Source organism: Perognathus longimembris, chromosome 10 (assembly GCF_023159225.1).
Source record: "Perognathus longimembris pacificus isolate PPM17 chromosome 10, ASM2315922v1, whole genome shotgun sequence".
Taxonomy (NCBI): domain Eukaryota; kingdom Metazoa; phylum Chordata; class Mammalia; order Rodentia; family Heteromyidae; genus Perognathus; species Perognathus longimembris.
This window is the reverse complement of record NC_063170.1, coordinates 68,227,555-68,255,510: the sequence shown is the minus strand read 5'-3', so window position 1 is coordinate 68,255,510 and position 27,956 is coordinate 68,227,555. Positions and strand designations below refer to the sequence as shown.

The 27,956-nt window shown below is 56.8% G+C and overlaps 1 protein-coding gene across 1 annotated transcript; it reads right to left on the bottom strand.

Moving 5' to 3' along the window:
- Positions 1-380: 380 nt before the first annotated feature.
- On the bottom strand, positions 381-27,929 carry Irak2 (interleukin 1 receptor associated kinase 2). The gene is made up of 13 exons (XM_048356249.1): positions 27,806-27,929; positions 23,619-23,801; positions 16,401-16,547; positions 16,058-16,164; positions 14,959-15,141; positions 14,744-14,808; positions 14,097-14,211; positions 13,727-13,836; positions 12,920-13,115; positions 8,810-8,872; positions 3,941-4,141; positions 2,230-2,503; positions 381-1,085 (listed from the first exon to the last, which is right to left on the bottom strand). Exons 1-13 carry the CDS (start codon positions 27,897-27,899, stop codon positions 970-972), a joined length of 1,854 nt encoding a protein of 617 aa, XP_048212206.1. The 5' UTR covers positions 27,900-27,929; the 3' UTR covers positions 381-969.
- Positions 27,930-27,956: the final 27 nt, after the last annotated feature.

Genomic DNA, 27,956 nt, shown 5'->3' with positions numbered 1-27,956 from the left:
AACAAAAGGAAAGTCATGTATATATCATCCAAAATGGAGGAAATGATTTTATTGTTAAAGTTCATAGACTTTGTAAGCTATGTAGAGCAGAATGATAATTTTCATCACTGTGAAAATTAAAATGTGTACTGTGAATTGTATGTAGTAGCTTAAACCCAATAGAACAAAAACAAAATGCCCAAAGCTGGGCGCTGGTGGCTCATGCCTGTAATCCTAGCTCCTCAAGAGGCTGAAGAAGGATCACATCTGAGCATCACAGTCGAAACCCAGTCCTGGCAGGAAAGTCCATGAGATTCTGATCTCCAATTAAGCACCAAAAGCCAGAAGTAGAACTGTGGCTCAACTGGTAGAGCGCTAGCTTTAGAAAAACAAAAAGTTAGAGGGCAGCACGCAGGCCCCAGTAGCAGCACAAACAGTTCTAAAAGTGCGTTAGGGGACGGGCGGATTAAGTTGCTGAGCATTCACAAGATGGGCGATAAATGCAAACCATGGACTCCTAAGCAGGTGTCTCCGCTGGTCCAACCAGGGACCTTGAGGGCTAGGACCAGGGTGGAAATCTCAGGGATGGGGTGGCTGGCAGGTAGTCGTTGGCAACTATGTCACCAGATTTGAAACCCTCTGCTGTCCGTGTGGAGGGGCCAGAGCGCCTCCTGGGGTGGTTATCATCACAGGCACCCCAGAACCACAAAGCCACCCACATCCTGGTCCCCTGTACCAGGCACCCCGGTTCAGTCTGTTCTGATACCCCACGCTGACTCACGTCCCAGACAGGACAAACACTTCCGGATTTGCGCATTTGTGACGGCTGGGCTCTCCCGTCCCCTACGTCACTCTTAGGAAATGGGAGTTCCCTTCCCTTCCATGGGGAGAGCTGATGTGTGGTTTGCACGTCTTGACTGACCTTGGACCTCGCCACTGACTGTACAACTTGTCTTTCCAGTGGAGGTCGGGTCATCAGCTGTGTTCCGGTCACCAGGGCCCGAAGAGCTCCACGCTGTCCAGTTTGTCCTCTTTGTAGAGAAGGATGTTCTCCATTAGTTTCCTTTTGGCTTCATTGATCTCGATTTTCCAGGAAGTCTCTCTAGCTGATGTTCAATACACAAAGCACAAAAGAGCAACCTGAACCGAAATTACTATTATTATAATTCTTTAAAAGGTAGACTTGGGGTCTGGAATGTGGCTTAGCGGTAGAGTGCTTGCCTCATATACATGAAGCCCTGGGTTTGATTCCCCAGCACCACATATACAGAAAATGGCCAGAAGTGGCGCTGTGGCTCAAGTGGCAGAGTGCTAGCCTTGAGCAAAAGGAAGCCAGGGACAGTGCTCAGGCCCTGAGTCCAAGCCCAGGACTGGCAAAAAAAAAAGAAAAAGAAAAGATAGACTTGGTCAGAATCTCACATCAATCAAGTTTCCAAAGCAGGCTCCAGGAGCAGGTAAGAACAGGTGCATTACTTCTGTCTGTGTAGGGAAGCCCACAACTTGCCCCCCCACCCCCACCCCGCTTTCCAAAGGGGTGGTGCATGCACCTCCTCAGGGCTTTGGAGCCCACAATGCTTACAGCCTGCCTCTCCTTCCTCTTCCTTCCGGGGTCACAGCCTTGACATCCAGTGAGCCCGGGAACAAGGACATGTTAGCGAAAAGTGTACCAGTGCGTACCCCAGCTGGGTGCCAGTGGCTCGTGCTGTAACTACTCAGGAGGCTGAAATGTGTGCATGGGGCTTCAAAGCCAGCCCCGGTAGGAAAGTCCACGAGACTCTTTTTCTCCAATTAACCACCAAGAAAACAGGAGGTGGAGCTATGACCCGGTGGTAGAGCGCCAGCCTTGAGCAGAAAAGCTGAAGGACAGCGCCCAGACCTGGAGTCCAAGCCCCGTGACCACCGCCACCAACAAAGATAGCCACTCCTACCGGCTCCTGAAAGAGGAGCTTCCGAGGGAGGAGCGGAGCGGGTGGGCTGGCTAGGGAAGGCCGCACAGCAGTCCCAGTGAGAAGATGGTGACTTGGACGTGAGGGCAATGCAGAGACGGAGGGGAGAGAGACCGGGAAGGTGGCGCTAGCCTGGGTGACTGGCTGGACATGGGGTTGTAACAGGAGGAGGAAAGACACAAAGGGGATGGCTCCTGACTTTACAATCGGCGAGTCCCTGAGGATCTACGAGAGGGAATAAATGAGAATGACCGAGGAAGTCACGGCAGGTTCCTGTCAGATGAGCCCAACCTCCTGTGCTTACCATCCTGGGGGGGCGGCGGGCCCCCACAAGCCACAGACAGGCAGTCGGCCCCCTCTTCCCCGGTGGCCGGCAGCCCTCCTGCTCGGCCTTGTGCGCAGACAGATGGGGAGGCCGCCCCGATGCAGGGCCGGGACGAGTCCAGGCCGGAGTTGTCCACGTCGTCCGTTTCCTCTGGGGTGTTGGAGGACACGCCCGCGGCCTCAGAAAGCCCGCTCCACGGGACTGACGGCCAACCTCGGAGCCGCTCCTCCACGGCGACCATGGAGCTGAGGGCCTTGGGGAGCGGAGGGCAGAGAAGACAGAGTGACTCCAGGGGCAGCACCCGGCGCCCAAGGTCTCCTAGGGGAAACAACACCAACACGGACCGTGCTGGTGGAAGGACCACATCCCACCTTTGAAGAGACCTGAACTTGACTCCCACCCTCCCGGCCCCCGTCGGGCACAGATGAGCCCAGATGGGCTAATCATAGCATCCCATTCCTCTGGGCACAACGATTGGTCCAGAGTCGGGCGTGTTACCAAAGACAGCCAATCGGAATTCTTCCTCGAGATGGGTGACGCCTAAAGTTGGAAAGACAACCCTCTAGGCTTTCTACAGGCAGAACCAGATTCCCCACCCCACTCGGGGATTCATAGGAGAAAATGAGGTGTTGGCAGAGGGTAAAGCAGAGGCAAGAGATGGAAAGCGAGCCCAGGGAACAGAGAGACACACATAGCAACACCCACGACCTGGAGCCCCGGGCCCAAATGCCTTGCAGCAGAGCTGCGTGGTTCAATGACTAAGTTCATCGTTCACTGTTCATATTCTTCCTCCCTGTATCTGTGTGTCTAGGAGCTTGAGAAATGAGTTCGCACACACACACACACACACACACACACACACTTGATAACAACATCTCCTTTGCTCGGTGCCTAACAACAACAAAAAATCCAGCCCGTGAATCCATCCATTGCTGGGCCTTTTCATTCACGGCTGGCACCCTAGCACCTGAATCACACTTCTTAGGACTTCTCTCTGGTTTACTGGAGACAAGGGTCTCTCTGCCCAGGTTGTCTTCAAATCGCAATCCTCAGCTCTCAGCTTCCTGAGTGGTGAGGACTACAGGCGTGGGCCACCGACTCAGCAGACGAACCGCACAGCTGACCGTGAAGCCAGGCCCGCAGCTCTGCTAGCGCCCGCCCCAGCCCATCTCTTTCATTTTTCCAGCTTAGTGGTAAACAGGACCATTTATTCCTTCTTGTATACACCGTCCCCTTTAGTCTACGTGACGCGTATCTCCGATGTCAACCTGGCAGGTAAGTCTTTGCAGTAGGTGCTCAAGAAATAGTTGTCTGGCTGCGTCCTGGTGACTCACGCCCACAATCCTAGCTGATAATCCTAGATCTGAGGATTGATGTTCAAAGGCAGCCCAGGTAGAAACGAATGAAAGACTCTTATTCCTCACCCACCACCCAAAAACCAGAAGTGGAGCTGTGGTTCAAACGGTAGAGCTCCAGCCTTGAGTGGAAAAAGGTACCCGGCCCAGAGTTCAAGGCCCAGGACTTGCACAAAGAGGAGGAGGAGGAGGAGGAGGAGGGGAGGGGGAGGGGGAGGGGGAGGGGGAGGGGGAGGGGGAGGGGGAGGGGGAGGGCGGAACCTCATGTCTGCTAGCTGACCATGGCAGCACAGGCCTGGGCGGGTGGTGGTGATGGGGGGGCGGGGCCGGCTCACCTCCTCCAGGCTGGCGTTGCGCCTGCGCAGGCAGAGGCAGACGGCGGCGGCCCAGGCCTCGGCCCCGCCCCCCGGCAGCGGCCCCGCCCCCCTCTCCAGGTGGTTCTGGCAGATCTCCCGGGCCATGGCCTTCTCCGCGTCCGCCTTCCCGGAGCCGGGCGAGGCGGTGCTGCTGGCAATCTCGCCGAGGAGCAGATCCTTCTGTGGGAGGGAGGGAGGGAAGGGTTCGTGGGAGGACCTGTGTGCATCGGGCAAGTACCCCAGAAACAAGCAAGCGGAGACCTCGTGCCCGGGGTCCCCCCACCACCACCACGGGGCTCCCCCTTCTCCAACCCAGGGCAGGAAAACCTGCGTGGCCAAACGCCTATATGCCTAGCGCTTCCACAAGGGCAATGAAATAATGTGCCTAAAGCGCAGGGGTCTGTTAGTGACAGGTTAGTATTCATCACTGATACATGATAGCCATTCAAATAGTTCAATAAATGATGCTCCTTAGTATCATTTACATAGTCTATTAGTGATCAACCCTAACAGGATCCTATCACTCACACAGTGTACTAGTTAGTGATCAATACTAGTAATATCACTTAGTCTACCAGTCCTAAATACTAATAGCGTCACCCCCCCCCCCCCAGTGGCTCACGCCTAGCTACTCAGGAGTCTTGAGATCTGAGGGCCACAGTTCAGAGTAGCTCCGGCAGACAAGTCTGGGAGACTCGAACTTCCAGCTGACCAGCAGAAAGCCAGAACTGAGAGCATGGCCCAAGCGAATGAACCCCAGCCGCGAGCAAGACAGCTAAGCAAGAGTGCGAGGCCCTGAGTTCAAGTCCCAGCACTGGCAGAAAGAAAAAAACGAGGTAGAGCTGGGTGTGGTAGTGCCTGCCTATAATGCCCAGAGTGCCGGCACTCCACAGGCCGAAGCAGCGGGATGAGGCATTTGAAGCCAGCCAGTGCCAACTTGTGAAACCATGCCTCGAGAATACAAAAAGAAATTAAATAAATAAAAACAAAACAGCAAGAGCTAAAATAAATACATAAACGGAACAGGCCCCTCTCTGCCTCTGTGTCCCTACTCAAGTGGGGGTGGACTGAAGATTCAAGAACACTGTGTGCCTGAGACCATCAGCAATTCAGCTCAACTAAAAACCTCCACTGGGGTGACAATGAAATACTCCCTTGTATAGCAATCTAGACCAATAAAAAGTAAAAATGTTGGGGCTGGGGATATGGCCTAGTGGCAAGAGAGCTTGCCTCGTATACATGAGGCCCTGGGTTCGATTCCCCAGCACCACATATACAGAAAACGGCCAGAAGTGGCGCTGTGGCTCAAGCGGCAGAGTGCTAGCCTTGAGCAAAAAGGAAGCCAGGGACAGTGCTCAGGTCCTGAGTCCAAGGCCCAGCAGGACTGGCCAAAAAAAAAAAAAAAAAAAAGTAAAAATGTTATATATACACACACATACACATATATTTACAATGCTGGGTGCCAGTGTCTCACATCTGTAATCCTAACTACCCAGGAGTCTGAGATCTAAGGATTGTATCTCAAAGCCAGCCTGGGCAGGAAAGTCTGTGAGATTCTTAGCACCAATTAACCACTAATAAACTGGAAGTGGATCTGTGACTCAAGTGGTAAAGCACTAGTCTTTCTTTTCTTTTCTTTTTTGCTAGTCCTGGGACTTGAACTCAGGGCCTGGACACTGTTTCTGAGCTTCTTTTGCTCAAGGCTACAGTTCTACCACTTGAGCCACAGCGCCACTTCTGGCTTTTTGCTGGCTAATTGGAGATAAGAGTCTCCTGGGGCTGAGGATATGGTCTAGTGGCAAGAGCGCTTGCCTCGTATACTTGAAGCCCTGGGTTCGATTCCCCAGCACCACATATACAGAAAATGGCCAGAAGTGGCGCTGTGACTCAAGTGGCAGAGTGCTAGCCTTGAGCAAAAAGAAGCCAGGGACAGTGCTCAGGCCCTGAGTCCAAGCCCCAGGACTGGCAAAAAAAAAAAAAAAAAAAAGAGTCTCCTGGATTTATCTTCAGGGGGCTGGCTTTGAACCTTGATCCTCACAGCTCAACCTCCTGAGTAGCCAGGATTACAGGCATGAGCCACCGGTGCCGGCCTGCACTATGCTTTTGCACAGCTCCCTGGTGTGCGCATGGCTAGATCGAAGCACCAGCGGAAGCCGACGCAGGAGCCCAGACAGAGGCCTCCACTATGGGGGACAAATCCCGGCTCCCGGCAGCCGCCCAAAACCCCCGGGAGAATCCGCCCTGGGCTCACTGCTGACTCACAGAAGGAAGCCTGATGTCAGAGCAGGGACGGGGTACCACGGCCCCTGGGGCCAGCATCCCAGAGCCCAGGACAGCAGCACGGAGAGTGGGGGGGGGGGGGGCGGGACTGAATGGAGGCTCGGGGCTCCTGACAAGCGCCTTGACCCCAAAAGCTGCCAGGGCCACAGGAACTGGGAGGGCCCAGCAGACAGAGCAGAAGCCGCAAGCGCGCAATCAGCCAAAGCAGGCGTCACGGCCTGCGGGGACCAGTGACCCACTTTACCAGAGGACAAGGGAAGGGGCTGGGGAACGGAAGAGCCCCGAGGTGCCCGCCCCAGAACACCACCCCACAAGGGGGCGCCCCGGACACCTGCAACGGACAGGTGCAGGCTCGGCTCCAATTCCAGATGCTCTAGCCAGGGCAGCAGCGTCCAGAGGCATTTGGGGGCGGTGGGGGGAGGCCTGGGGACTCTCTGTGTGAAGCTGGAAATCTTTCCTATCCCTGGCATGGCGGTCGCTACACAACCGCATACCTCTGCTGGGGCTCACACCATCTCCGCCACCATGGACGAGTGAACACACACAAGTGTGCATGCACACACACACACACACACACACACATCTCTGGTGCCTTTAGGTTTGTTGTTTCTGTTCTGAGGCATTTCACGATGCAGTTCAGGCTGGCCCCAAACGCGGTCTACTTGCGTCAGCCTCCTGCTGGCTGGGATGACAGGTGCCCAAACCACTAAGGAGAGGAACCCCCGGCACGCACAGCCCCGTGGGAGGCGGGAACAGCCGGCAGAGGGAGGAGCCCGTGACTTCATGCCGATGGAGCTCAGAGAAGAGAGCTCGGGCTCAGTGACAGGAGGCTGATGAATGGCTTCTGGCAGCGGCTAGGTCAGAACCGGGAGCCGGGAATACAAAGGGGAGGGCAGTGCACAGATGAGTCATCGTGACTTGATGACAGTTCCATGAGAATATATGCATATGTCAAGATGTAGTGTCGGGGGAAAAACTGGGAGAGAGCAATGGAAGGGGCGACATTGCCCAAAGAAAAGACGACTTTGTACCTGACTTATGTAACTGCAAGCCCTTTGTGCGTCATCTTTATGATAACAATTAAAAAAAAATAACACTCAATGTGTTCGTGCTAGAGGAGAGCTTGGTGACAGGGTGCGTGTTTAGCTCTGGGTTCCAGATCAGCACTGCACACACATTATATACTTTATGCTCATAACTTACACCTAACTTACTTTATTTGGCAATTGTGGGGCTTGAACTCAGGACCTGGGTGCTGTTTCTCAGCTTTTGTGCCCAAGGTTAGTGCTCTATCACTTGATCCACAACTCTACTTTCAGCTTTGGGGGAGTTAACTAGGGATAAGAGTCTCACAGAGCCGGGCACCAGTGGCTCACGCCTGTAATCCTAGCTACTCGGAGGGCTGAGATCTGAGGATCACGGTTCAAAGCCAGCCCAAGCAGGAAAGTCCGTGAGACTCTTATCTCCCATTAACCACCAGAAAACCAGAAGTGGCGCTGTGGCTCAAGTGGTAGAGCGCCAGCCTTGAGCTGAAGAGCTCAGGGACAGCGGCCAGGCCGAGTTCAAACCCCACAACTAAAAACAAAACATTCCACAGACCTTCCTGCCCAGGCTGGCTTCGAACCACGATTCTCAGATCTCAGCCTTTAGCTAGGATCACAGGTGAGGGCACACCCAGTTTCTTCCTTTCTTGTCTGTCATGTTTCTCCAACACAGCCACCAAAGCCAGAGCTGTGGGCACATGCCATTTTAATCCTGACAGAAACCACCAGCTACTCCCCAGATACTTAGTCAACCACACCCCAAGAGAGCCAGCTAGCATGAGGGGAGGCTGGCTTCCTCCACCCGCACCACAGCAAGTCACATCTGCCCTCTCCTCTCACTAAATCTTCATCTCCATCAGACTATGTGTACCCCAACAGGACACCATGACACTAACATTCAGCTCTACAGGAAGAGAGAGAAATCAGATTTAAAACCAACAACCAAACCCAACATCCTCCACGTGTGTAAACCTTGAACAACAATCACAACCCTTCTAGTTGGGGACCAGCATTCACACCTGTAATCCTAGCTACTCAGGCGGGCTGGGATAGAAATGGATTGAGGTTCAAAGCCAGCCCGGGCAGGAAAGTCCATGAGACTTTTAGACCGTTACCTCTCATTGAGCATCGAAAAGGAGAGCTGTGGCTCAAGAGACAGAGTGCTGGGTGGGAGCCAAAGCCACGCAGAGTGCAAGGCTGCGCTCAGGCCCCCGTCAGGGCCCACGCACACACGCCAGCGGAGCTGACTCAGCCCTGAGGCGCCGGGCCTCGGGTGGCTCTCAGAACCAGCTCCTCGTCTGTGGACACCGCGTCCCTTTCACGGGCTTCGGGATGCCTTAGCAATCAACGGCATGGGTCGCACGCAGAGGCCGGGCTGACTTGTACTTTGAAATGACACTGCGTGTGGGAAGGGATGGGTGTGTCCGTTCTTCGGCCTACAGAACGGACTGTTCTGGACTTGGAACTCTCCCTCCCCACGCAGCAACCGACGAGCCGGCCAAACACAAGGCACCTTGCCACTTACCAGGTACATCGGGCTCCGGCTCTTATCCATGGCAGGAATGCCAGTGAGGACCTCGGCTAACACCTGGACAGAACAGAACTTGGAGTTAGCACAGTCAGCACTCATGTTCAAGGTCAGCAGAAGATTCTCACCGAGAGAAGCTTCTTCTCGCGGAGATGTCTGAGCCCCAGGACGGCTCTGCCACCACCAAACACCTCCAACTAAACATGCCGCCTGCCTGGCAAATCTCACTTGTGGAGAGCAAGGCAAGAAGGATGGAACTCAAACCCTCAAGTATGTGGCTGGGCATGGTGGTACATGCCTGTAATCCCAGCTACTCAGGAGGCAGAGATAGGAGGATCACAGTTTGTAGACAGCCCAGAGAGAAAATGTTAGCAAGATTCTATCTAAAACAAACAAAAAAAACAAAAACCCTAAGCTGGGCACTGGTAGCTCATGCCTGTAATCCTAACTATCCAGGATGCTGAGATCTGAGGACCATGGTTCAAAGCCAGCCCAGGAAGGAACATCTATGAGACTCTTGTCTTGAATTAATCACACACACACATACAGAGACAGACAGACAGACAGACAGACAGACACACACACACACACACACACACGAAGCTGGATGTAGTGCTGTGGTAGAGTGCTAGCACTGAGCAAAACCGAGTTCAAGGACAGAGCCCAGGACTAGCAAAAAAAGCTGAGCTGGCTGCAGGTCGCTGCTAGGCACTGGTGTCTCACACCTGCAATCCTAGTTCCTCAGGGGGCTGAGATCTGAGGATCGCAGTTCAAAGCCTGCCTGGGAAGTAAAGTATATGAGACTCATCTCCAATTAACCACCAAAAAGTCAGAAGCAGGGCTGGGATGTAGCTCAGTGGCAAAGCGCTTGCCTAGCAAGTACAACGTCCTGGGTTCGATCCCCAGTACCAAAAAAGAAAAAAAAAAAACACAAAAAAATACAGTTAAAAAAAACCCAACCAAAAATTCAGAAGCAGAGGTATGGCTCAAGTGGCAGAGCAATAGCCATGAGCAAAGAAGTTCAGGGACAGTGCCCAGGCCCAGAGTTCAAGCCCTAGGACTAAAAAAAAATCTACCACCCAAATAACCAGGGCCAGTGGTGTGAGCAACAGGCTAGCAATGACCAGGAGGGAACAGCAGGGGGTGCCGCTGCGGCAAGAGGGCTGGAAGCAAAGCCAGGACAGACACCTTTCCAGGTCTGTCAGGAAGGGAGGGAAGAACCAGGGGAAATGAATCCAGTGTCCCTTGCCTCTGCTTCTGGCTCTGGACCTGGATGAGCTGTTTGTCAGAGTCATTAAAGATAAACAAAGTCCTGTGCACCCCGCCCCACCCCACAGGGACCAAAAAACTCAAAATCATAACTATCAACCAGGGCCGAGAAAAGGGAGGGGCCTTGGTAAGTGAGTGGACAGATGGACGGACAGACGGGAGAATAAATGGACAAATTAGAAGGTCAACTGAAAAGCCAAGGACTGAATTAAAAGCAAAAAAGTAGAGGGAAAGGATGAAGAAGGATTTGCTTTGGTTTTTATTTTTTTCTGCCAGTCTCTGGGCCTAGGCCCTGTCCCTAAGCTTCTTTTTGCTCAAGGCTAGCACTCTACCACTTGAGCTATAGGTACCACTTCTGGCTTTTTCTGTGATTCATTGGAGTTTCACAGCGTTTCCTGCTCAGGCAGGCTTTGAACTGCAATCCTCAGATCTCAGCCTCCTGAGTAGCTGGGATTACAGGTGTGAGCCGCCCGTGCCTGGCTTTTGTTTTGGCTTTTGAGACCGGGTTCTTGCTATACAGCTCAGACCGGCCTTGAACTTGTGATCCTCCTGCTTCCGGAGCAGGAGGCTGAGGAGCAGAAGGCCGAGCCGGCTTGGCTGGCCCTGGGCAAGGGCTGGAGCGGCCCACAGGAGTGATATGAATGGGCAGGGCGGGGTAGTGACAGCGCGGCAGGGCAGAGTTCAGGCAGAAGGCAGCTCGGCGGCACCACCGGGTGGGAAAGAGAAAGAGACTCGCTTCTTTGAGCTACCGCTTCCCTGGCTGGGTTCTGCGCACACACGGACGGCTGGCTGACGGGCTGAGGAGGCAGGGTGCCATCCTCCCTCCGGTGACACTGGGAACCCCTGCATTCCCTTCTCTGCAGGGGGCTCACAAGGACCACAGTGTAAGCTCACTACCAAGTCAGCTCTACTTGCTCTTATTTAAAAACAAAACAACCACCACCAAAAAAACCCTGCTTGACTTTGGTGGTGAAGGCAAGAAGGAGTGGGGGAGGGGAGCTCAACCTGGATGGATGGATGGATGGATGGATGAATACATGGATGGATGGATGGATGGATGGATGGATACATGGATGGATGGATAAATACATGGATGGAGGGATGGATGGATGGATGGATGAATACATGGATGGATGGATGGATGGATGAATACATGGATGGATGGATGAATACATGGATGGATGGATAGATGGATGGATGGATACATGGATGGATGGATGAATACATGGATGGATGGATAGATGGATGGATGGATGGATGGATGAATACATGGATGGAGGGATGGATGGATGGATGGATGACTTCATGGATGGAGGGATGGATGGATGGATGGATGACTACATGGATGGAGGGATGGATGGATGGATGGATGACTACATGGATGGAGGGATGGATGGATGGATGGATGACTACATGGATGGAGGGATGGATGGATGGATGGATGACTACATGGATGGAGGGATGGATGGATGGATGGATGGATGACTACATGGATGGAGGGATGGATGGATGGATGGATGGATGGATGACTACATGGATGGAGGGATGGATGGATGGATGGATGGATACATGGATGGATGAATACATGGATGGAGGGATGGAGGGATGGATAGATGGATGAATACATGTATGGATGGATGGATGGATGGATGGGTGGACAGGACAACCTCGGAGGAATGGATGAATGGATGTTGGACAAATGGCTGGATAAATGGTCGTAAACAAGGACAAGCCAAATGTTGATGGCTCATGTCCGTAATCCTAGCTACTCAGGAGGCTGAGATCTGAGGATCATGGTTTGAAGCCAGCCCGGGCAGGAAAGTTCCAGAGACTTATCTCCAATTACCAAAAAACTGGAAGTAGAGCTGTGGCTCAAGGTGGTAAAGCACTAGCCTGGAGCAAAAGAGCTCAGGGACAGCACCCAGGCCCTGAGTTCAGGCCTCATGACCAATAAAAAAAAACAAAAACCAAAACCAGAAGTCTGTGAGAGTCTCATCAATTAAGTAGCCAGAAGTGGAGCTGTGGCTCAAGTGGCAAGGACAGACAGACAACTGGGAGCTAGGAAGTCAGGGCATAAAATCTGTAGCCTACCAGAATCTGGACAGCACGAATTCCTTTGTTTCAGGGATTGGTAAACGTTCTTGTAAATAATACAGATAGAATAAATAGTTTTAGTCTTTGTGGACCACCACATACAGGCTCTGCCCCATAGACTTCCTCAAGTCCTGGGATTGGAACTCGGGATTTTGTGCTTGCCAGGCAGGTGCTCTCCTGCCTGAGACATCTGTGGCCCTTTATGTTCTAGTGATTTCTGAGATAAAAACCCCGCTCTGTTGCCTGAGCCAGCCTAGGTGGTGGATCTCCCAGTTATACTTTCCAACGTGACTGGATGACAAGCATGTCATCCATACCATCCTCAGCTGTTCTACTGAAATGGAGTCTCAAGCACTTCTGTGTGGGCCAGACACTGAGGGCTCACGCCTGTGACCCTAGCTACCCAGGAGGCTGGGGTATGAACACCTCACAGGCACTGGAAGCTGCCACCTGCCTATAATCCCAACTACTCAGGAGGCTGCCTTGGATCCCCTGAGCCCCTGCATTCAAGACCAATCAGGACAACCTATGGAGATTCCATCTCAAACACTAAGGGGGTGGGGTGGGAGGCGTGGCTCAGTCGGCAGAGCACCAGCCAATGGGCAAAAGGGGCTGCAAGTACCGAGTTTGAGTCCCGGTCTTGGACCAAGAACGTGCCGGCGGCAGCGGGCCGCCCTCTGCCTCCGCCCGGCCCTGAGCCCCCCCCCCTCCCCCCCCCCAGCCAGGAGTGCCGGGCGCCCTTACGATTCCACAGCTGAAGACGTCCACGCGCCGGGTCAGCCGCCCCACCCTCACGAAGTCCTCGGGCAGGTAGGCCGCGGAGGCCTGGAAGAGCCGCGTCTCCATCAGCGTGTACCCCGACCTTCCGTCCGCGGGGCGCAGGGCAGCCATCGGGTGAGCCAGCTTGGGGGTGAGGCTGCGGTCCAGCAGAACGTTGGAGCTGTGGGGAAGCAAGCGGGAGCCGTTGTCATGGAGACCCTGGGAGGTCATCAGCCCTTGGTGGGGGGGTGGAGATCATCAAAACACAAGTCTCTCGCCCTTGCATCTCACTTCTTATCTGTACAGTTGTTCGTGCAATCAAATAAAAAGCAGGAGGGAGGAAAGCAGAAAGGGCCCCCGGGTTTGCATGCGCCACACAGCCAAGTGTGAGTCCTTGCGCTCCAGCACTACGTCTGCCAGTTTGTGTGTTTGTTTGTTTCTGGAATCTTCTGGAATCTCTGCCCATGCTGCAGTCCCCAGATGGAGGTGTCTTACTCTTAGATGCTGGGGTGCAGGAAAGCTCCCCGACAAGATGCCCTCTCTGGCTAGGCACCCGCGGCCGTGTGAACACACGGTTCACACCTGGAACCGGGGCTGTGGCTTACGCGGCCGAGCGCCGGCCTACCAAGTTTAAGGTGCTGCGTCCAAATTCTAACATCGGCCGAAGAGAATCCGGGAGCAGCCAGGTGGGAGAGCAAAGCCGAGAGTTGGGGAAGGGGGAAGGGGCGGGGGGGGCAGGTCTCGGCCTTGCAGCCAGGGCCCCCCCCCACCGCGGGGGCCGCGGGGTCTCACCTCTTGACGTTCCCGTGGATGATGTCCAGACCGTGCAGGTGCTCCACGGCACGAAGCAGCCCTGAGCAGATGCTGGCGCGCTGGGGCCAGGGCAGCGGGTCGGAGCCGCCCTGAGGGAGGGGGGAGGCGGGAGGAGAGGCGGGCGGTCAGCCTGACCTGGGGAAGCACAGCCCAGGTCTCCCGCCCCCTAGCACCACAGGAAGTGTCATGGAGGAAGCGCTGGCCCTGGGTTTGGGGGTGTGGTGTGGGCCAGATGACGCCCATCTGTGGGGGCTGCCGGGATCTCACGCACAAGCCCCGCTCCCCGGCCGGCTGGGGCCCCCCCCCCGTGCTTCTCACACCGCCCGCCCGCCCGCTGACCCACGCTCACCCGAGCCTGCAGCCTGTCCCGCAGGGAACCGTTCTCCATGTAGGCGTAGATCAGGCTGTGGACCTCCCCGACGGCACAGAGGCCCCGCAGAGGCAGCACGTTGGGATGGCGGCATCTGAAACCAGGCCCCGGCGCAGGGCGAGCCGTGGGCGAGCAGCCGGATGGCTAAAGCTGGACCTCCCTCCCCTCCCGCCTCACCCCTGCACCGGGGCCTCCGGGCCTGCTCATAGCCTAAGGGCCCTGCTCTTCTGATGGGCACCCGCCTCCAGGGACAGAGGCTCAGAGGACGCTCTCGGAGACGCCCGGCCCCCTCCCCAGGACCGCCTGGCTTCGGCCAGTGCGGTCACCAGGCCCACCCCTCCTAGCTCTCCTCCTGCCTCGCAGACCACTTTTTCCACCCCCCTCCTCGTTTTGCCAATACTGAAGCTTGAACTCAGGGCCTGGAGCTCTGGCTTCCCCAGTCCCGCAAGGCTAGCGCTCTACCATTTGAGTCACACCTCCATTCCCCATCCGTTATCTGCTCTGCAATAGTCGCTCGTAGCTGCAGAAGGCAGACTAAAACAATCGATAGCAGAGAGCCCGGAATGTGGCAGCACCTCCCAGGGCCGTGTGTCAGCAGCCGGCAGTGCTCTCCCAAGGGTGCTTACCTCAGGCAGATCTGCACCTCTGCCTGGAAGAATCTTTCCATGGACCCTGGACTTGAGCAGGCCGTCTGTGGACACAGGGCCCGGAGCAACGTGAGGCTGAGCCTCTGCTGTGGCTCTCCCCCCCCCCCCGGGGTGCTCCCCCCCACCCTCTACACACACACACACACACACACACACACACACACACACACACACACACACACACACAGGCTCACCTCTCTGAGCCTCTTGAAGACCCAGGACGAGCCATTCCTTTGCCCTCTGTAGATGTCAGCGAAGGTCCCCTCGCAGATTCGGTGGCTCTGGTCAAAGTTACAAGTTGCCTGGACCACATCGGCCTTGCTCCAGAAAAGGCTGCTGGCCAGCGTTTCCTGCAGCGGGACTGAGGTGCTGCGGTCCTGGGGGTTCAGAGAGAAGAGACGGGGCTCACCAATGGAAGCCCCCGGAATAGCACAGCCACAGGAGGAGAGGGGAATCCCGTAGGGAGCGGTAAAGATAACACGCAAAGGCCCCAGTTCAAATCCCAGCTCCATCTGGAACTCGCCGTGCGACCTTGGATGAGTTACTCGACATCGCTGAGCCTCCATTTCTCCGCCAGCAAAAAATAAAGATAAGCGTGGGGAGGACGGGGGGGGGGGGGAGGGGGGAGATGCTGGCAGGTGATTCTGATACGTCAGGTATGTCTTTCAGTGGGGTGGGGACGGATGTACCACAGCTGGTCCAAGAGCTGGCCTCGGGTACATGCTGGGTCTGGAGGTTGGAGGAGGGCGAACAGCTGTGTAGCTAAACCAATTCTCCGCTTAGGAGTTTCAGAGCTCGGTGCACAATAGAAGCCCAGGAAAAGAAGTTCTAGCTGGGCACCGGTGGCTCAGGCTTCATCATAGCCGCTCGAGGAGGCTGAGATCTGAGGATCGTGGTTCAAAAGCCAGCTGGGCAGATACATTCAAGAGACACTTATGTCCAACTAACCAGCAAAAAGCCAGATGCAGAGCTGTGGCTCAAGTGGTACAGCACCAGCCTTGAGCACACACACACACACACACAAAAAAGCTACAGGTCAGCACTCAGGCCCTGAGCTCAAGCCCCAGCAACAGCACATATATACATACATATTTAAAAAGCTGTACTGGAGGTGTGGTTCAAGCATTAGAGCACCAGCCATGAGCACAGAAAGTGGAGTGAGAGCTCGAGGCCTTAACCTGAGGCTCTCGCCCGGTGCTCATGAACGGCACTCGGGGGATGGAGAAGCGGCATGTTCAGGAGGGGCCCTAACCCGGGGTGCAGGGCTGGAGCCGGAGCCGGGGAGGGGGCTACCTTCAGATCCGAGGAGGAGGGGAGGCCGGCCTTCAGGGAACCAGGCGTGGACTCCTCGCAGGGAAGCGAGCGCGAGGCCGGCGGGGGGGCCTGGGCCGAGGCAGACGCTGGAGGAGGGAGGATCACGGGTCAGCACGCGGCTGGGGGAGGGAGAGGGCCCCATCTCCCCACAGCCCAGACAGCAGCCAGGGACACGGAGGCCGACCCCTACAGAGCCTGCCTTCCGGAAGCTTCCACTACAGCTTCCATGCCAAACACCGTCCCCGGAGGACGCAGCCCGGGGCGGGGAGTGAGATCAAAGCTGAAGGCCTGTAGTCCCAGCTACTCAGGCATATGCCACTACCTGGGTCCAGGATGTTGTCGGGCCTGGCGGGCCGCCGCTCCCGCCGCCCGCCCTCGGCCTTCCTCTCGGAGTCTGCCCCGGGCCCCAGCCGCACCGCCGCCCCGGGGAGGCCGGGCAGGGGAGGGACGCTCTCCAGAACCGGATTCCCTGAAAGCAAGGCACAAATGGGTGGGTGATTCTTGTTTCCTGATGTAAACCCGCCACGGAGAGCCGGGGAGTCACGACCTGGGTTCTAACCCTGCCTCCGCCACAGTCGCCAAGCATGCTGGGAGGTTTTCCCTGGGCAGGGCCGGGCCTGTCCATCCGCACAACGTGGACCGGCCAGGGCAATCTCCCGTGAGGACGGGCTCCCACCACAACTTCCCTTCCACGGCTGTGGCTGCCCCCCCCCATCCTTCCCACCCAGCAACCGCGACCACTGAGGAACAGCCCCACCAGGACCGGCTCGCCCTGTCCACAGCAGCAAGGCCACGGGCCACGGGACCACCCCTGCGGGCCCCACCGTGAGTGCAACAGAAAGCTTTCATCTACTGCTGTGCTTTCATTCTGGGTAAAGTCCAGCTTATTCATTGCTCTTCTTCCCACAGCTCCAGGCTGCCCGCCTCCCCCAGACAGGCCCGTCCCCCCCTCCCCCAACAGAGATTCACCACAGGCCGGGCCACAGCCTGCCAGGGAACCTGTGAGCACACTGGGGTCACACCCCACCCCCAGGCAGGAAGCACCTGGTCCTTCTGGGCTACCAGCCACAGCCCTCAGCTGACAGCCCAAGGTCATTTCCCCAGGAATCCCCCTTTCCCAGTATTTGGGGTTGCGATGAAGACTTTTCAAGGTAAACAATCAGTCCAGAGGAGAAGCAAAGCCTGGGTTGGGATCAGTGCTCCATGGGAGAGCTCTTCTGTGGGGTGGCCAAGGCCAAGGCCCTGGGTTCATACCCCCCCCCCCCAACCACCAAAAGTAACAACTCAGTAAACAGACACACCCACATCTTGCAATCCTAGCAATCACATGAGAGGTAGAGACTAGGAGGGTGGTAATTACCCTGGAGACTGGAGGGAGGAGGTTCACAGGGGAGGGGCATTGGGACTGTGATCTGAACTCAGAGCCTTCACTCTACCACTGGAGGGACACCAGCTCCTGAACTTTTCCAGTTCAAGTCTTGGGGTATGAACTTCAGGGCTGGGCACGGCTGTCCCTTAGCGGGGGCCTGGCCACTTAAGCCACGGCTCAGACCCTGCCCCGGCCACTTCTCCGCAGTGAGTGCCTGCTTCCCAGGCCGACAGCACCACCGGATGCTGGTGACCTGAAAACAGAGCAGCACGGGCGGGCGGGCGGGGCGGGGAGAAAGCCAGCGAAGCCCAGCGGGCTTCCTGCCTGCCCCAGGCCGATGCCCCCCACCGCCTGCACCCAATTCCCAGGAACCCGGCACCGCCCAGCCGCCTCGGCAGTCAGCAGCCCCAGGGCACAGCTGTGGGCAGAGGAGGGGCCTCAGAAAGCTCTGGAAGCTTTGCCCTGCGGCGGATGCAGACCCCCCACCACCACCACACCCACCACTCAACTGCAGACCCCACCTCTGAGCCTCCTGGGCGGGCCCTGGGGCTTAAGTTCAGGGCCTGGGCTGGCTTCAAACCACAGTCCTATCTCAGCCTCCTTTGTAGCTGCCATGACAGGCATGAGCCACAGACCTTGACACCTGGACTGGGCTTGAACTGCGATCCCCATGCCTCTACTTCCCTAGGAGCTGGGATTACAGGCGCAGCCATCACACCCAGCCTATTTTCCACATCTCGGGCGCTGCCACAGAAACGGGATCGAGGTAGGCCCTGGATGGCACAAGGAGCCGCAGGGGCAAAGTGGCACAGGACCCAGGGACGGCAGGAGGAAAGGCCCTGCTCTCGCCTGCCTCACCCAGGCGGAGTGGCTGACAGTGGGAAATGGGGGCCTCCCCTCCCCCCCCATGAGCACTGGCCCTGTGACTGTGGTGCTGCTTCTCCCTGTGCGCGGCCCTGGAATGCGGGTACTGCCAGCTCTGTCTGGCTGCCCCCCTCCAGGCTGAGCTCCATGCGGCGTTTATTGACGCCCCACTTCCTGTGCTGGGAAGTCTTCGGGGAGCTCCGGGCCTCCTTCCCCTGACCGCCTGGGACATTGAGCCGCGCCCGCCACAGACTCGGCCCGGCTCCTGGGACCGGGACAAATTCTTTCCTCCTGAGGGCACCGTGCAAACTCCACACCCACGCCCTCCACGGGGAGACAGCCCGGCAAACTCGGGGTGTTTGTGCGGGGCCTTACACTGCTCCCGGCTGCACGTCTTCTAGAACAAAATGCAGTGACTCTTGGCCAGGACTGAGGAACCCTGGTGCCAGACACACACAGGTGACCGGTCTGTGCTTCTCCTGGGGCATCCTTAGCCCGACACATACGTGCGGGCACACTGGCACACGCATGTGCGCACACACACACACGTACATACCACCCGCAACCCCCCGCCTCAAGCTACAGAATGAGGCCAATCCCAGGCACAGGTGTCTTTCCGAGAAGCTGAGTCTTTGCGCTTCACCCATTCGGTGGTGGGCGGTGCCACCCTTTCCCGAAACAGACGTCAGGTAAGCCTGCACTAAGCTCGAGACACCAATCACACCCAGGGGAGGGCCTGCACGCCGCTGCACACTTGGCAGGGCCTGCGCCAGTCAGCAGGCCCTGCACATGCACCACGTATAATCCAAGTTATAATTAAATCAAATTCCAATGCTGCAAAGACCTGTGAGGGAGGGGCGCCCCGAGAGGCTTCCGTGAGGGGGCGCCGCCCGGACCCCCACAAGGTGGAGAGGACCTGCCCTCCACTGCACAGGAAGTAGGGAGGAGCCAGTGCCAATGGCAGGCAAGCAGCGGGATTCCTCCAATGAAGGCTCTTCTGGCAGGGGGCGAATGACGAAGGCGAAAGCCGTGGAGACGGGGCCGGAGAGCATGGCAGGAGGTAGACCCGCGTGGGCCCCGCAAGCCACGGCTGGCAGAGCTTGTCATAATCCCTCCTGAAAAGAGGCAGGGCCGGCCAAGTACCGACCTGCTCGCTCCTACAGCCCGAGCTCCCTCGCAAATAGGTCACAGCTACCAGGCCGAGCGGAGGTGTCACCTGTCATTCCTTGGGGGCGAGGGAGGATTGCTGTCACTCTGTCCCTGCTATGATGCTCTTGGAAGTATGTCCTCCGAAGGACATACCCAGCTTCAGGAACGCAAGAAGACAGGCTGGGGAAGGTGGATTAGAGGTAGAGCGCTTGCCTAGCACGCAGGAAGCCCTGGGTTCGACTCCTCAGTACCACATACATAGAAAAGGCCGGAAGTGGCGCGGTGGCTCAAGCGGTGGAGTGCTAGCCAAAAGAAGCTCAGGAACAGTGCCCACGCCCTGAGTTCAAGCCTCAGGACTGGCAATTAAAAAAAATAATAATACAGAAGGTGGCTGGACTCCTCCTACTCATTTCCATAGGCAGGGAAATCAACGTTGGATGGGGCCTGGGATGACAGGCTTGTTTCGGCAGCACCGCTCAGCCTTTCCCGCAATGGATCTAGGTGGGAAGCTCACGAGCCAGGGCACCGGCCGGGAGAGGCCGGCGCAGGGCGGGGTCCCCGAGTGACAGCTCACTTCGGCCCGGCTCCTCCCCTCCCTCTGAAACCTCAGGGCCAGTCTAAGCACATCGCAGAACTCGGGCAGTGCAGGGAAAATCAGACAACCAGTAAGTGAAAAAACGGGCACCACTGCTCAAGCGTAGAAGCGCTCCACTGCCTATAAGCCAAGTACACAGGGAAATACTCCCATTTTCTAGATGGACAGAATGAGTCTTGATCCCATCTAGTAACCTCCCGAGTGTGGGTTAGGGTCAAGCCAGCTTCAGAAAAAGGGAGGGAGCGGGCACTGATGGCTCACTCCTGTAATCCTAGCTACTCAGGAGGCTGAGATCTGAGGATCATGGTTCAAAGCCAGCTCGGGCAGGAAAGTCCATGAGACTCTTATCTCCAATTATCAACCAGAAGACCAGGAGTGGCCCTGTGGCTCAAGTGGTAGAGCGCTAGCCTTGAGCTGAAGAGCTCAGGGACAGCGCCCAGGCTCAGAGTTCAAGCCCCACAACTGATAAAAAAAAAAAAAAAACAAAAAACATAGGGGAACAAGAGTCTTGAGGAATTTGGGCACTGGTGGCTCGCACCTGTAATCCTAGCTACTCAGAGGCTAAGTGTGCGCACACACACACACACACACACACACACAGTCGTGAGGAGAGGCACTTGCTGGCAATATCAGGTACTGAGTGTAAGTAAAGTGGGATCCAGAGGCCCTGCTCCTGGCTGGGGACGGTGTCTCTGCCCAGCACAGAGCCCCCTGCCTCAGGGTTGAATCCAGCCCTCCTCCCAGGATGGAAATGGGTAGAATGCCAGAACTTTCAAAGAGCAGAGACCAGTGGATCTTGCAACAGCCCAGTCGTTTAGGGGAAGGAGGGCTCATTTTCTGTTAAGCAAGAACCCAAAGTCCCCTTTCAATAAGGAGCAGGTGCAGGAAGGAAATTTGGCAGAAGTGTCAAACCTAACATCTGACCTGCTGGGCTTGCACAATCAGGACCGCATGCAAATAGCAAAACAAGAAGGGCAGAGAGGGGGGACCTCAGTGGTGGATCGTTTCTAAGCGGCTCGTGGCCAGCAAAGAACACATACACACATAAAAAGAAACCTCCAGAAGCTAGGCACTGGTGGCTACCCCCTGTAATCGTAGCTACTCAGAGGGCTGAGAGCTGAGGATCACAGTTTGAAGCCAGCCCAGGCAAGAAAGTCCATGAGGACTGGGAATGGGGCTCAGTGGTAGAGTGCTTGCCTAGCATGCATGAAGCCCTGGGTTCAGTTCCTCAGCACCACATACACAGAGAAAGCCAGAAGAGGTGCTGTGGCTCAAGCGGTAGAGTGCTAGCCTTGAGCAAAATATTTAAGCCCCAGGACTGTCACGAAAAGGAAAGAAGAAAAGAAGGGAGGGAGGGAGGGAGGGAGGGAGGGAGGGGTAAGCGAAGGAACACTGAAGGCAGGCAGGCACCAGCAGTGGGCTTGTGGGACCAGGGCTGCCTTCCATGACTAGCTCTCAGTACTGACTAAAGTTACCCTCACATCATCTCAGGTCAGACGATTAAATAACAATGGCCTTGGCAAGTAAGGAAGAAAAAACAAAAACCGGAAGGAACAGAAACTCAGCCCTAGCCCTCCTCTAGCTCCTGCCACCCCCCCCCCCACCCCAGCAGCCTCTGGTCAGGAGACCAGCCCCAAACTGGATGCCAGTGATCACGCCTATAATCCCAGCTGCTCAGGAGGCAAGATCTGAGAATCCCAACTCGGAGCCAGTCTGGGCAGGAAAGTCTAGGAGACTTTGATTTCCAATCAACCAGCAACCATCCAGAAAGGGAGGTGTGGCTCACGTGGCAGAGCGCCAGTCTTGAGGGCCGATGCCAAGGAAAAGCTGCAGGTCCTGAGGCCAAGCCCCAGTACCAGCAGTAAAGAGAAGAGAGGCCAGTTTCTCAAGCTTTGAGGAAGGTTATTACCGTGTTCAGGTTAATAATCGGACAGAAGCAAGCACAGAAAGAACACTTAGCCTGGCAAGCCCCCCTCCCCCAAAGTCCTGGGGCTCCAGCACTGGCCCTGGGAGCTCACCCCCATAAAGTGACGACAGGGCATTTCAGAACTCAGGACACAGAGGGGCAGGGGCCGCCCAGGGTTCAAGACCCTCAGGGAAAGCAAGCCCCGCCCCCGGAGCGGCCGGGGCGGGGCCTGGGGCTCCCCCCACCCCAGCCTCAGTCAGCCCTAGAGGAAGAGAAATGGGTTTGGGGAAGCCAAGAGGAGGGCAGAGGCAGAAAAGGAGAGCTTGGGTCTAAGGAAAGTTCTAGACAGAGGCCAAGGGGAAAGACACCCCCGGCATTCCTGTGGACAGCACCGCCCCCGTGACAGGGTTCAGGCGGGCTGAGGAGGCCCCACACTCTGAAAGCCACCAGCATCGTTCTTCAACCCCCGTGCTGTGGTGTTGGTTACCCGCAAAGACGCAAAGACGTCCCCAGATTAGTCCACAGCGGGGTGTGACGTCAGTGGGGGGGGGGTGATGAAATCCCTGCACTTCTCTGCTTTCAGGCTTAGTGGTCTAGATGGCCCCCCTCATCCTGCCCCCCCCCGTCCCCCCAGGGCTGGCTGACCCAGATCCTTCCATGCTCTCCTCTCCCCACCCCCTCTGCCTTCTCCTACCTGCCTTACCTGATCTCCCTGACCTTGGAGGCTCCACCCCCCTCCCCTCCCTCTGGTCGCCGCCCATCCTCTTGGTGCATTTAATTGATAGATTTATTTCTTTTCCCATTTGCCATCTTCTCACACAGCTATGCTCACACAGCAGAAGCCCCCCAACACTCAAGTGGTTCTGGCTTTTTTTCCTTCCCTTCCCTTCCCCTCCCTCCCTCCCTCCCTCCCTTCCTTCCTTCCTTCCTCCCTCCCTTCCTTCCTTCCTTCCTTCTTTCCTTCCTTCTTCCCTCCCTCCCTCCCTCCCTTCTTTCCTTCCCTCTCTTCTTCCTTTTGATCTTTTTCTGGTATTAGGGCTTGAACTCAGGGCCTCACACTCTTGTGTAACTTTTTCACTCAGGCTGGCACTCTACCACCGAACCACGGCTCCACTTCTGGCTTTTTTTTGTTTGTTTTGTTTTGTTTTGGTCTCATGGACTTTTCTCCCCTAGCTGGCTTCAAACCTCAATGTTCAGACGCCAGCCTCCTGAGTAGCTAGGGTGGCAGGTGTGAGCCACTGGCTCCAGTCCAGAGTTTTGCATTCCATTGCAGACGGACCTTTGTGCCAGGGCTGGGCTTGAACCATGATCCTCCAGATCTCAGTCTCCTGAGTGGTAAAGGTTATTCTAAGGGGCCGGGAATGTGGCTGGGCGATCTAAGGATGGCGGTTCAAAGCTATCCTGGGCAAGAAAGTTCACGAGACTCTGGTCTCCAATTAATTACTAAAAAGCGGGGCGTGGAGCTGTGGCTCAAGTGGTAGAGTGCCAGCCTGAGTGAAAAGGCAGGGAGAGCCCCCGAGGTGCAGCCCCAGGGCCCCCACTCTAAGTAAATGAACACACAACTGCATGGATCCGCGTTAACCTGGGGCCGGGCTTCAAGGCCAGGCAGGCAGCGCAGGGCTCCCCTGCCCCCCCCCCCGCCGGGCCGGGCACTCACCTTGCAGGACGATGCTGGCGGCGCGGTAGAGCTGCAGGCGGCACAGCAGGTCCAGCAGCTGCTGCACGGTGGCCTGCCGCATGCCCCACCACCACAGCAGCTCGCGGGTGACGCTGGCGCCCTGCACCCGCTCCAGGGACCGCAGCTGGCGCAGCTGGGTCACATCCGTGACCACCAGGGACGCTGTGGGACGGACAGGGCGCTCTGAGCACGGACGCGCCCCGGCTCCGGGACGGGCGCCCAGGGCCACTGCCCCGGGACCTGGGTAACCGACCCGGCGGTGGCTGCTCCAGGCAGGAAGAACACGGCAGCCCGGGGCCCTGGCGCCTGCGGCTCAGCCTGGGCCAGGCCGCGCCTGCCCACCCCGCCTCTGGCCCGCGTGGCTCTCCGCAGCACCCCCAGAGAGGGGACCCCGGGAAGGCCCTGTGTGCCAGGCACGCAGGGCGAGGAGGAGGACGAACCCCCTGGCACTCACTCGCCCCCTGGGGGGAGTCTGGCTCCGTAGGTCCCCCCCAGGTCAGGGAAAGTCAGAGTGGGACGGACGGAACGGCTGGGTGAACGGGCCTGGCCCGCGCCCTGCCGTCCTCCCTCCCGGGGCTGGGGCAGGGCTGGGGCAAGGATCCGGGAACTCCCGCCTCCTGGGAAGCTCGGGGCGAAGTGGGCAGGGCAGGGCCGCCGGGGCCTCCCGCAGGCCACCGGCATGCAGGCCACCGGCATCCTCGCCACTCAGGACGCCGAGATCTGCGGTTCAAAGCCAGCCCCGGCGGGAAAGTGAGACTCTTCTCCCGTGAACCATGAAAAGCTGCGAGTGGCACAGTGCCTCAAACGGTCCAGCACTGGCCTGGAGCACGAAAGCCCAGGGACGGCGCCCAGGCCCCGTGTTCGAACCCCAGGACCAGCATAAGGAAAACAAAACAGAAACAAACAGAAAAGCTCTTTGTCCGCTCGCCTGGGCTGGGCTCTATTCCCAAAGGAAATATTCCTGTAATAGATCAACCGGTAGAAGACCTTTCCAAATGTTTAGTTTGGCCTGGCCTCACACTTCCGGCTCACACGCTTCACTTCCGGGGGGCCACAGTCTGCACCCTCGCAATAAATACTGACAAAGAAAAGGATGGAACTCAGGTTCCGGGATTTTGGAAAGGATGAAGGAATCCACGTGAGCACCAAGTCATTCATTCGCTCAATTCATTAATGCACTCAGCAAAGTCAGGCTGTGCTTAGGCCCCGGACAAGCTCTACAGATTCTGTGGGAGTCAACCAATACCCCGGGGTGGGGGGGGATGGGGGGGAGGCTGGGGCCAGGCAGGGAGGGAGGGACAGGGCTCTGGATTGGAGGGCTGAGGAAGCGCTGTCACGGGCTCCACAAGTGCCCTGTGGGGAATGGAAAATTCCAGAGTTGCAGCTTTAGTCACTGGAAATCCCACGCTAGATTCCTGGCCAGTGGGAAGTGATGTCAGTGGGAGGAGGGACGAGAGAGAGGAGGGAGGACAAGAGAGAGGAGGGAGGCCTCCCCGGGGCCAGCCTTGTCGTGAGAGGGGACAGCCAGCCCAGCTAGGGGCTGGTGGCCTCAGAGCCACTTTCCCTTCCAGGAGAAAGAGGAAGTGAGCCAGCGGAGGGGCCTCCCTGAGGAACAGTTGAGTTGTTCAGTTCCGTGTGTGTGTGTGTGTGTGTGTGTGTGTGTGTGTGTGATACTAGGGTGTGAACTGAGGGCCAAAGCAGGTACTCTACCATTTGAGCCACGCTCCCAGTCCTCTGTTCCTTTAGTTATTCTTAGTTTTGGGGGGAGGGTAGAGTTTCACACTGTTTGCCCAGGCTCTCCTGGACAATGATCTATGCCCCCCACCTAGCTGGGGTTCTCCAGGCGCTCACTACTTGTACACTGCTTATTGGTTGAGTTGGGGGTGGAGGGTCTAGCTAACTTTCTGCCCTGGCTGGTCTGGAACTATGATTCTTCTGATCTTTATTTCCCAAGTCTGGGAATATGTCTAAGATTATAGATGTATCTTTTTTTTTTCTTTTTTTGAACTCAGGGCCTGGGCACTGACTGCCCTTGAGCTTTTATGCTGAAAGCTGGTGTTCCACCACTTAAGCCATGGATCTACTTCCAGCTTTTCTGATAATCAGAGATAACAGTCTCGCAGACTTTCTGGCCAGGATTCGGCTTGGAGCGGTGATCCTCAGATCTCAGCTTCCAGAGCTGCTAAGAGCACCGGCATTAGCCACAGGTGCCACGCCAGACATAGCTCAACGCATCGGCTCCTCCCCTTGACACAAGGTCAGGACAAGACAGGTACTTTGGGGGGCGGGGGAGGCTCAGTGTGTCACGGGCTCCAACACAGTCCGGTGGTAAGTGGTCATTGTGCAACACTCGGAAAACAGGAGAAAACCAGAGTCGTCCTGATTAGCCCGCCAGGAAGAGCCCAAGACAACCACCAGTCCCCTCTGTGTAACACATTGCTGTAGACACAAAAGCATGAGTGTGCTTACGTGTGAGTGCATGTGAGTGTGTGTGAGAGTGTGCATGCTAATTTGGACCTTAACTGTCCCCAAAAGGCCCCTGTGGTAAAGGCTTGCATCAGAACTCAGTGCAGTTGTGAGGTGATGCAATGTCTGTGTCTGAGTCTGATTCCTAAACGCTCATGCCTGCAATCCCAGCTACTCCAGGCTGGCCTGGAACCCTTGATCCTCCCAGTCTCCTGGGATGACACACAAACCACCATTCGCAGCTACTGGGTGAAAGTGTTCTTGGAAGTAAGCCTAGGCTGGCCTCAGCTTCCCCCGTAGCTAGGTTACAAGGCCCACCACCGTTCTAAGCGGGCTTTAAAGGGGTTTCAGAGGGGTGGAAGGCGTGGTTCAGTTGGTAGAGAGCTTGCTAGTGAGTGAAAGCATCAGGTACCAAGTTCAAGTCCTGGTCTCTGACAAAGAAAACAAAAAAGGGTTTCAAGACCTCAGCCCTCCCGATGCCTCTAGCAAAGTACCGGCCTTGGCGTGGGGCTGGCCTGCGTGGGTAGATATTGCTGTTCGCTGCCTCCAAGATGCAGCGGTCAGACATGTCTCCAGACACCCACCGTGAGGCCCTCGACTGCGAACCACTCGGTTAAGATATATATCCTGTCTCCCTCCCCTTGATGAGGATTGAATCCGGGGTCTTCCACATGCCAGGCGAGTCCTCTACTATGCGCTACATCTCCTGGCTTTACACACACATGCACACACATGCACACACACACACCTGCTCAGACTACATTAGCAATACACACACATTCGTTTCTTACGCTCTACTGTTTCGTCTTTTAAGCCAGGAGCTCACTCTCTATCCCAGAGCCTCTGTCTGCCAAGTGCTGTTCCACCACACGCAGACTTCGTTCTGTTGCTTAAACTATACATTATATTCTTTTGTATAAGTGTCTGACTTGATCGCTTCCTTTTTTTCTTCTTTCTTCTCATTTCATGGTACTGAGAGTGGAATTCAGTGTGATGAGCCGGTCATGGGTGGGTCACACCCGTGGGCCCAGCTACTCGGGAGGCTGAGATCTGAGGATTGTATCACCAAACACCCAGGAGGGGGGCTGTGGCTCAAGTGGTAGTGTGCCGGTTTTGAATGAAAAAGCACAGGGGCAGTGCCCAGGCCCCGAGTTCAGGGTCCAGCCCCAGGATGGACACATAAACACACAGACAGACAGACACACACACTGTATAAACAACACAGAAGTGTTGGCCGTCCTCCCGACAAGCGTAACTGCTGGCTCCACCTCACACATTTCAGAACAGCCCCGGGGTGAAGGCACTGGGGGGAGGTGGGGGGGGGGGGCAGGTGCGGGTCTACCCGGCAGGCTGGCAGCTGGTGCCCACCCTCGGACCACCCCGGGCCCAACAAGCAGGAAGAGCACGCCAAAGGGCCACAGTGCCATGGGTTCTGATGGACCCAAGACGGGGGGTTCGAGCCCCCTCCCAGCTGCTGCCCTTAGCCAGCCGGGCCCCTGCCCAGCCCCCCCCCCACTTCCTGGGGTAGGGCAAGGCCTCTCATTTTCAGTGGTGGGGGCCGGGATGAGCTGGGGTCCCAGCAGCCCGGCTCGCGGGGTGGGGGGGCGGTCCTGACCCGGGCACAACCACCCCCCCCCCCCCGCCCCGGGGGTGGGTGGGGTGGGGATGGCGAGCCGGGGCTCGGGGCGGCGCGCACTCACCGAACTGCATCCAGTCCCACTCGCTGAGCGTGTCCATGCTGCGGCACAGGTCGTCCAGCACCCGGGAGGGCAGCTGGTAGATGTAGCAGGCCATGGCGGGGCCGGGGCGACTGAGCCGGCCCGCGGCCGCTCCGGGGCTTCTCCACCCAGG

Excerpts from the sequence above, each read along its gene's own strand:
- Irak2 (XM_048356249.1), bottom strand. The coding sequence starts at position 27,899 with ATGGCCTGCTACATCTACCAGCTGCCCTCCCGGGTGCTGGACGACCTG. Across the intron at positions 16,548-23,618 it reads CGCCAGCATCGTCCTGCAAG|GGAATCCGGTTCTGGAGAGC; the intron begins GTGAGTGCCCGG and ends CCTTGCTTTCAG. Across the intron at positions 1,086-2,229 it reads CCCGCCGCCCCCCCAGGATG|CTAGAGAGACTTCCTGGAAA; the intron begins GTAAGCACAGGA and ends ATTGAACATCAG.